Source organism: Monopterus albus, unplaced genomic scaffold (genome assembly GCF_001952655.1).
Source record: "Monopterus albus unplaced genomic scaffold, M_albus_1.0 scaffold150.1, whole genome shotgun sequence".
NCBI classification, from domain to species: Eukaryota; Metazoa; Chordata; class Actinopteri; order Synbranchiformes; family Synbranchidae; genus Monopterus; species Monopterus albus.
Window position 1 is genome coordinate 992,797 of NW_018128030.1, and position 10,397 is coordinate 1,003,193.

At 41.1% G+C, this 10,397-nt stretch overlaps 1 protein-coding gene across 1 annotated transcript in view; it reads right to left on the reverse strand.

Annotated features, from left to right (window-relative positions):
- maml2 (mastermind like transcriptional coactivator 2) overlaps positions 1-7,181 on the reverse strand; it is a 37,355-nt gene extending 30,174 nt beyond the window's left edge. Inside the window, exons 1-2 of the mRNA XM_020614762.1 lie at positions 7,151-7,181; positions 5,559-6,060 (exon numbers count right to left, since the gene is read on the reverse strand). Of these exons, the coding sequence (XP_020470418.1) occupies positions 5,559-5,969 (411 nt within the window). The 5' untranslated portion in view covers positions 5,970-6,060; positions 7,151-7,181. The remainder of the gene's footprint in view (positions 1-5,558; positions 6,061-7,150) is intronic.
- Positions 7,182-10,397: the final 3,216 nt, after the last annotated feature.

The window sequence follows — 10,397 nt, forward strand, 5'->3', positions numbered from 1 at the left end:
CACAGCAATCAAGATCACAAATTTATGTATATCTAAGCTGTTTGGGATGCATGTGTTCCGATGTTATCAGAAAATGTTTACTGGGGAACAGAGACATTTATTTCATGCACAATTTAGCCAGAAGATGACACAGTAGCTATTAGTTAAGTCAGAAGCATCATACTGTCCAAATGGATGTCCTGCAGAGGCAGTGATGTTCTGGAAACTGAACAAACGACAACATTAGCAACATGTGATATTAAAGCTACCACTTCCCTCTTTCTTAAAAGATAGGCCGTGCTTCCACAGATCTGCTTGGCAGTAAAAATTTATGAACTGCCCTCGGATATGACTGTGGAATGTCCAGAACACGGCCCAGCTTTTTCCATAAGCCAGTAAATCTGGCTGAAGTGCGTCAGTAAAAAACCGCTGTCATGTTTCTCTGAGTAAAATGTAATGATTTTCCATTCTGTTATTGCGGTGTCAATCAGAAGACGTTTATGCATAGAGAAGTCATAATATCCACTTTGGAACCATGTTACTACCTAAAATTCATCTGGAATTACTTGAGCAAATGGGTATAAAAGAGCTATTTAACAAGGAAATGCTATCAAATGACCCCATAATTCCAATCATATTCCATGGTGTACTTTACTCTCATGCAACTGGGTATCTTATAAAATTAAATCAATGGCAGTTTCAACTGTGAAAAGTTTTATAAATACTAAAATCTTTCAATCTGACAAGGTTGCTGTATTTGTGCAAAGTAGTTTTATATTCTCAGCCACACAGGATCCAGTAATAAAAGCTGTCAAACACCTTTCAACTTTCTTCAAACTACCATAAATATAGCGCATCATGAAAACACAGCCCTGATGTTAATTACTTCCTAAATTAAGGTGTTTTTTAAATTACAAAAATACATTTAAAAACATGTTTCACACCAAAAATGCACTATGCATAAGTAGAACTGGATTGTGGCTGCGTTCAAAACATATCTTGAAATAAAGACTAATCCCAAATAGGAGATTAACAGATGGCTTTACTACAATATACAAAGGCCTATCTGAATGTCTTTTAATCAGAACACTGAGATGCTCGACTCATCTCACAACTACTGTTTACACACTGAGACGAGCTTTATCACATCAGGCTTACAGTTAGCTGTGCCGTCAATAAACAGCACGGCAGCAATTCTACTCTTACTAATGGGGACTTAAAGTAATTCAGCATTCAAACCCAATGACAACTTGCTATTCCTAAACAAACAACCAACAAAAACACTTTAGCCTTCCCATGATAACATGGAAGTGACCTGTGGGATGAACATGGATCCCTGCTGTATCCACAGGGTTGGATAAAGCTGGGGGCTTCACCCTGGGCGGCCCCCATGAACCTGTGCTAACTGTTTCACATCACAGCCAAGTCAGACTGAGATCAGACCACTGGTAGCTCTCATGCCAGGAAACACTCACAGTACAGTGCACACCCCACCCTACACTCACACACTCTTCATCCATCATACATGACCACAGCGGAGGGCAAGGAATTTCTTTTTCACAGTGCTCTTTGAATAATCTGTCAATCCTCTGGTCATGTGGAAGCTGCTCAGTGATCATGAACAAAAGAAGGTTGAACCAAAGGTGTCAAAAAATATTAGTCTGAGAAGAAAATATCTTTGAGGGGTTAAAGCTCAATATAATAATGTTTTAATAGTTGAACTTATAATTGTTACCAGTGTTATAGTTGACTCCTAAACTGCAAAACAGTCTATTCTGATCAATGGCATGCTGCAAAATCCACTGGATCAAAAGTGTTGCTCTCCTCCCCTCCCCATGTTATTATGCCACCACTGCATGTCACAAACTGTGTCTCTCTCTCACTTGCAGTTATCTCTGGCTCTGGAGCTCTACGTTTCTGATGAGCAGTCACCCACCACATTAATCTACCCTCGTATTAGTTTGTTTGCTTTGTCCTGATTCCCCCCCGCTGCCTCTATCCACTCACCCCAATCGGTTGACACAGTACGGCTGCCCACCAAGAGTCAGGACCTGAGGTTTGTCCTCTCCACCGTTGCCAAGTGCTTGCTCCAGGGGGATGTGTTGGGTTTTCCCTATAATAAGGTCTAGACCTTACTCTGTAGAGCGTCCTGAGATGATGGTTGTTGTGAGTTGGTGCTATATAAATAAAAGTGAATTGAAGGAGTGATGCATTTTGTTATAAAAACATTTCTGCATGTTTGCTTGATCAGCCATAACTTGTAACAAATGCCACACAACAGTGGTTCCCAACCTTTTTGGCTCTTGACTCCAGTGACTCCTAAGAAAAATCTGAACAAAATTTTACGAGAAAGCTTTGTTTTTTGTTCTCCTCTCATCTGGCAGCACCTCAGATCTATCTTGTGACCTTTTGTGGGAGGGCGGGGGGCCGTCCCCCCCCCCCCCCGCCAAAACATCCCATCTGTCATTAAAAGTGCAACAGATCATGGTTGCCAATTTTTAAGCTTTTGTCCAAGGTTCTGCAATTGTGCCAAATTAGATGAAGCTTAAGAGTATACTGGCATTGTGCCTTTACTGGATGGCTGACAGAAAGTGTCAAGGGGTGGGGGGTGGGGGCAAGGCTCCCTGGCTAGAGTTAAATCTGGGACTTTGTGGTTATGTTCTGTGTTTTAGACCAACAAATGACCAAGATGCCTCACGCTCCAGCTTTTAAAAAGAGCTGCTTGTGTGTGGATGACACACAGTTGGCGAGTGGGCAAATACATCAGCTTACAGAGACACTTGGAGTGCACGGTGCTCTAGGCCCATAGTTCCCAGATCTGTCAGTAAAACAAGAATGGGAAATAAAATCCTCCCATTGCACACAGGACTGTTAATCACCAGGCATCCCTCGCCTACTGCTTTTCAAGGCCTGTTCGACTTAAAGTAAACATGTGCAGGAAATGTATTCAGTGGCTCTAAACATTTATATGGGGACCTTGTGCTTCAAAGTGTTTCATGGCCAGCACATCATTCAAGAAGGTGCTTAGTGAGCCATTTGTTAAACACATGATAATAAGGCATGACAAAGCATGGTATGCTATGTGGCTGTACCAGGCTTATGTTTGGAAAGCCTTTCACCATACAGTGTGAGATAGCTGCTGATGAAACTGATCTAGTGAAACTGTCTGTGCATCATAATAAAGGGTGAATGTTCTATTAGCTCTGCTCTGTGACCCAGTTCTGTAACCAATGCATTTACTGACACAGGCATGATAGTCTAAAACATAAATAAGCAAAAGCTTTCAATGAGCTCATGCAAGCATTATGAAAAATCATTTGCTGAGTTGTTAGTTAAGCAGTCTCTCATCTCTTCTTCTTTCCCATTTCATCTAAAAGAATATCCTTTGTTAAGCTGGTCTCAATGAGTACCGTTGTTAAGTGCTGCCCTCTCTGAACTCCCAGCCAGTCATAATCTATTGTGCTGTTTGCCCCTTGCTTGGTGTACATTTCCATCCCAAATTCCAATGTGAACAGTCAATATGCATGCACAGATGTGGCCAGTGTAGAAGCCTGACTTTTTAATTCAGAAGAATGTACTATGGTGAACTATGGCTGCAGCCCAGAAAATATTTTAAACAAAAGTTTGATTCTCTTTACAGCCAGAGATAATGCAAAAAGACATATTTTTAAGTATTTGGTTGCAATAGTTATTCTACACTTTCCTTGTGAATAGAGACAAGAAAGACCTCTGGCAGTTTAAATGATTCAGTATAAATGCATTTAGAGGGATTTCTGAAAAAGCTGCTGCTCTGCTTTACCCAATCATGAGTTGTGAAAAACATATTAACCTCAGGGTTGATATAAACATGTAAGCCAGGACTTCATTTCCTCCTCCCCATTTTGCTGCACTCATCAGTTTTATGTAGAACACACTGCTCCAGAGTCAACATCAGTAAAAATGAAACAGTACATGATAATGATGTTCCCTGACCTCTTTTAGACAGCCAGTATAATCCAGGATGTTGCTGTGTCTCATGCCCATCATGTTCCACAGCCTGACTGTACCTAACATCATTAAAACCACATAAAGCTAAACTGCACTTTATATTAACACTATAAATAATGAAAAAGCTACTTTTCTTTCTATGCCAGTGTCACCACAAATGCATAGCTAATACAGTTTGACATGCAGTAGAGGCTGTGCCCAATTCCAGTGACAACAGTAAATTAACTGACAGAACAATCATTGCTGCCCTTCTGTGGCTTTTACTGGAAAAAATATTACACATATTAATACTGTTTATTTTTCCCATCCAGCACTCCAAGCAAATCTCAAACAGGGACATCTACAAGCTTTCACCTTTTGACATTATACTGAAACACTGCTTGGGAAATTATTTGTCTCCATAAGTAGTTGCACAAAACCTTTGAAGTTGTCTTGTTGTTGGCTCAACAGTGCAGTGTACATCTGCTTCTGCTGACTCAACATCTCTGTTACTTGCGCTGCTGAAATACTGTATAATCCTCTTCTGCCTCAACATCCTCGTTCACTTCTGATTTATTAGCTCTTTTCCCTCTTGGAGGCATTTTAATAGTTGTAGAATTTGTTCAAAGACTTGAAAATGTAGAAGATGTGAAAAATCGTAGAACAGACAAGAGGAGCAGTAAAGACGTCTGCTCTCGCTTGCAACCGGGAAATAATCATTATTCTCAATATCCTTAACTTTGAAGAATCTCAGAATTTACAAAATGAACCTTGAAACTAAAGTCATACAGCTATGTACCCAATACATAATCTCACAGAAAAACAAAAAACTCCTCTTGTTAGGAAACTCTGAGAAATACTGTTCAGTGCCAGACAGCATCCTCTTGAGAATTTGTGAATTCAGGAGACACATAAAAACAACTGTGCTGCAAAAGGAGATAACAGTGCATATTAAATGGGGGTAAACAAGCCACAGCATTCATCTGCATGCCTCAGTTTGGATCAGCTGCACAGTAGATGCTGACCTGATTTGCAGTAAATGTAGAAAATCCCCATGACCCAATGACCCCCAGAACATTTCTTCTGAATGGACTGACTGCATTGCAGACAAGCTTTGTGATCCTGTATTATTCCATCTCCTTCAAGAGCTCCTTTAATCAGCAACCTCAGAAATCTAAAAGCTCATTACTCTGGTTTTAAACCATTTTCTAACTGGTGGGCCTTTTGGTCTGGATCTGGTTGTACTGCAAGTTGGAACAAAGCCTTAACCTTTGTTTCATCAAGAGTCACATCAGAGTACTGTAATGTCTGAGTAATTTGAGTAGAAATACTGCTTAATTATCATCCTTTAAGAGTAGCTCTCAGATGAACAGCAGGTTGACATATTGCTCAGACACCTGCAGAAAGAAAGCTTCCAGTCTCTGATGGTCTGAACGATGTTCTCTGTAAATTAGTGCACAACTTCAACTGTTTGCTCATCGTTCTAAGTAACAGCAGCCTCATCACCACCAGCCTGATCATAATCACCAGCACAAGCTTAATCATCATTAATGGTAATCATTCATTATCGTCGCCATAGCTAAATCACCAAGGGGGTCTCCCCCAAAACTCACCGCTATGCGCGTGGAAATCTTCTGTTCCCCCTCGGAGCTCCTTTGCTCTCCGTTGGATATGCGGTACTCTGGAGGTTGCTGGTGTGATCCCCGGCTGCCCTTTGGCTTTCGGTTCCCAGGACCTTGGTGGACTATGTTGAGCAGGTGAAGCGTATTCTCGTGCTCCCGGTCCGAGCTCTCGGCCTGAGCTCTTTGGTAGCGGTTCTCACAGGTGGAGTGGTGCCTCCTGCACAGCTCTATGCGGGCGCGCAAACGCTCCACTATGGCGTTGTGCAGCTGTGGCACCGCGGAGCCCCTGGAGGTGGTCACCACCGGTCCATTGCCGACCCCGCCGGGCATAGCTCCTAAACCGACTCCCAACATGGGTACAAATGCCCCTGCAGCAGACTGAGCAGGGGACGCTTCTCCCATGCCCGCAGGTCCCGGACAGGTTTAGAGACTGAGGTCCACCGAGCTTGTAATGGACAGCAGCACAGGCATGGAAGACAACAAGGCGTGTGGACTATGATCCCATGTGGAAAACAAAAACACACGCACAAAGTCGACTGAGTGAACGAGACTATGAAACCTGTGATATTTGGTGAAAGAAACGATGTACAATTATCTCGTCAGACTGGCAGGAAACGTTATGGCACAAAAGCTTTAAAACATTCATCTATAAAAGTAAAATACAGGTCAGAATAAACTCATGGCATTAAAAAGTCCCAATGTTACCCAACTGAGTTCTTCCTCAGGGTGTTACTGTGTCAGCTTCTAATTAAAACTAATGATTTACAAACATGAAAGGCTCAAGGACTCATTCGGGATAAATCCGCTCTTGCTTAACGACTTGACCCCTGCTCAGATGAATTATATTCCGTATGAATCCCTTCGACGATTCAAAACCACAGCACGCACAACTTCAGTTTCAGGTACTTTCCTGGCACATTTTCAGCTTTCTTGAACCTATCCTGTCTCAAATGTACCACACTGATTGTGTAGTCAAACAACAAATCCAATGGAAGCACTTGGTCGCCAAAATAAGAAAATAAACCAAAAAAACCCTCTAAACCTAAAGACTCACGTCATTTTTGTTTGGAAATTAGTCCTCTCCTCTCTCTCAGTGTCTCTCTTTCCATCGGATAAAAAGGATCTCAATCCAAATTACAAGTAAAAAAGCACGCATCGGAGATGGAAGGAACAGTTGCATAAACCGATTGAGATCCGTCTCAAACAGTCCATTGACAATCGTTTGTCCGTGTGGTGCACTGGGGCAATAGCAGAGCTACTACACAGACCCTCATTGTATGAACATTCCCCTTTTCGACATGACACATTAAAACGAATGCAACCGGGTCCAAAGCACACTCTAGTGGACTGAAGGGCGAAGTGCCCTGCGAGGAACCGTGGCAAGAGAGTTGGAGCTTGTTCTTAACATATTTTAAAATCTTTGTAGCATCAGTTACCAAAGAAGAAGACGCTAAGGTTTCCTGTAGGTCCACAGGTACATGCTGCCCTCTAGTCTAGGGAATAGGGTAAGGTACACTTATTAAACACTGAGTCTTCACTCATCCTATATTTACAGTTATGGCACAACTATAAAGAATACTTACATATTAACGAAGCACGTGGCCAGAAAGACAACTTCCCACCCAATCCCATCTATAGACCTCTGTGGAGTGTACAAGACACCGCATTAAATGAGAAATCAACCAATTAACCTCCTACAGGAGCAGATTGACCCTTGACCTGACCACATGCCTGCTTCCAAACGTTGCTGTGCCGATGTCAATATGGACGGCGAGACTCCTTGAAGGTTCTCTTTCACTTTAATGGCCAACATCTTAGGCGAGGAAAGGCTTCTTCTCAAATTAAAAAAGTAAGTCTATTCACTTTTTGCCTGTTATATCCTCTCTCAAGCTGATTCACTAAAACAGACTTTCATTCATTCATCACCTGCTAATGTAAGTTGAGGGTTGCAGACTTACCCACCATCTGGTAGATGCAGAATTATAGTGGGTGCCAGTCTACTAAAAGGTGTACAACCACAGACACGCACCAACACTGACATTTTCAGAGACAGGATGCATGTTTTTGTAAAGCAGAAGGAAACTGAAGCACCCAGGGGAAAACCACAGAAGCATGGTATGAACATGTCCGTGCAAAAAGAGCCCAGGAAATGCATTCTGGGAAACATAAGCTTGCTTTGCTGCCCTTTTAAAAATAATACAAAAGTGATCAAGCATTCTGTGCTGGGCTGCTTTGACAGGGGAAGAAAGATTGGTTGTTGTGGTCACCAACCAGTTGACTATGCAGTTACAATCTCTCACCACACTCAGACCAGCTTTATGGAAGAGGGACTCAGACTTGTAAAATATACCATTAAAGTATAAGGTTATTATTACCATGAACACATGGAAATAACCAGGATTGTTTTTTAATACACAGCAGGACTCCTGAAAAACAGGCCCAGAGACACATGCTAACATTTAAACACTGCTAGGAGCAGACTGATACATGGAGTGTAGGGCCACTACTGGCCAGACACAAACTAGTATCAGTATCACTGTTGTCTGTGAGAAAGGATGTTTGTTCTACTGGAGGTGAGAGTAAAAAAATATTCTTTTCATTGCACAGCTTATGTTTGAGCTCCTTTTTTTATTCACTTGCTCAACTACTGTGACAAAGAAGGTTTAGTTGGTTTAATTGTGCAATTTCCAGTTCAGGCTTTGGTCACCTTTCCTAGACAACAAGAAAAAAAACAACCATGGGGGAAGCCATAAAATGCAAGTCTTTGGTATGAAAAGGATATTCAATATACAGGCATTAAAACTGGCTACATACCAGCTTTGAAAAAACCTACATGGGTTGATTCCTCAACTAGTAACACCAGTGGATGCAGCTGCCATCTTACACAACGGGGGGCAGCAGACACTCAACCTCTGTAGATTACTACACCAAGTAGAAATGTGTGGCTGGGAGATGAGTAAGGGCACTGTGGCCAACACAGAGCAGTGTTTTGGTTTGCATTTGAAGAGGAACTTTAACACCAGACTTTCACTTCTTGATTTATTCTATGCCCAGCGTTTAAATCTACCATTAAACAGGAATGACAAAACCTTGTATTCTTGTGAACCCAAATTAACTGTACCACATTACCATCACACACTGGCATTGTTTGTCATATTGCTTCACAAAATTGACAGTTTGCATACATCAGTGTTAGTAGAGAGAAAGTTGGTTGATTGTTTTTTTTTTTTCTTTTTATAGTCATCAACTCCAAGACACAATAAATTAATAAATTAACACACAAGCAATCTCCAAATGCTTTACAGTAGTAGCAATAACAGTGGTAAAAAAAAAAAAAAAAAGATCTCTACTAGTACAGTACGTCAACCTAGTGACAGTCTGACAGCAGATCTGAGCAGTGTTTTCAATCTCACCCAGTCAGGCTGTCATTTAACATACTACGGTTCACAATCTACCACAACACGTACACAGCTCTTCTGCTTATACCGGCTCTTTCTAGATAATAAATTACACATCCATGTCACTTTGGAAGCTGACAGGGAGACAGGCCTCTTCAGTCTGTTCTTGCCTGTTTCGCTCTTGCTCATTGCGAATCCCAGTTCACCCAGGAAGGGCTTTGCCAGTGCAACTCAAACTGCCAGCCTCTTTTTTCATGTATAGGTCATATTCAATTTGGAGGGGGATGACGACACTGGAGCAAACATAGCTTAATTTAGCCTGACCCCATTCTTATGAACATCTCTTGCTTACACACACACTGGTTTAAAAAAAAGATAAAAATATAAAAAGCAGTAAAAATGGTAGAAAAACATTAAGAACTAAATCTCAGTGGAATCAATAATACCGTCTGGCACTGCATGACCACACTATTCATATAAAGCTCAAATAGGAATTCATCCTTCAGTGGTTCCAGCCCACAATGAAATACTGGACTCAGGTTGAACTAGAAACAGATCGTTCAGTTGTCCTACACACAATAAAATAATATGACAAAAAAAAACGAAACTTCTCAAAGGCAAAATTTACAGTCTGAAAATTTTAAATATAGGGCAAACTAAACAAATAGGAGAATTTAGGAATTGAAGTAAACATTCTTTCCTCAACTATTTTTTAAGTGATCACTGGCAAGTATTCATTGTGGCAGGCAGGTTACCTTTGCAAGAGAAGCACAATATTACACTACTTTAGTGCACTTTTTGTCTAAGACAAGAGCGTCAGATTTCTAACAGTCATCAAGCCATGCTGTAAATATGTTATTCTATTAATAATTTACATAAAATAAACAATTACTCTTCTGAAACATAGATGTAGTGTGTGGCATATTAAAAACAGAAGAAGTGAATGGCTGAATTCTGGAAACCATAAATATGCTATTCTCCTACTCTGTATTAATGGTCTCGAGAGAAAGAGAATCTACACCTCCTGTTTTATTTTTATTTCCTCCAACTCACTTTTCTTGGTCAGTGCACATTTAAAATAAAATAAACATTACGTGAAGTGACTTGACCACTGAAGTCAGGCCTACGAGGACACACCATTCTTCTTCTCGTCTTGTCGTCTTCATCCTGGATGTTTGGTTATTACTTATTTTGTACCTGCATTGACATAACAGACCTGTCATCTGGCCTGACAGCATTTAAATATGGTTTGGGCTCAAACATACTTGAAATCAAGGCAACAGTCATGGACCTCTGACATTATTAGTATGGCTGTATTTTGTCCTTCTCCTCTTACCAGACATGCACTGCTAAGCTGAAATGATTGCCCGCAGTGAAAATAATCTCTCTGCTGCTTCTGCAAGACTCAGCACAAATGACAGACTGAAGTGAA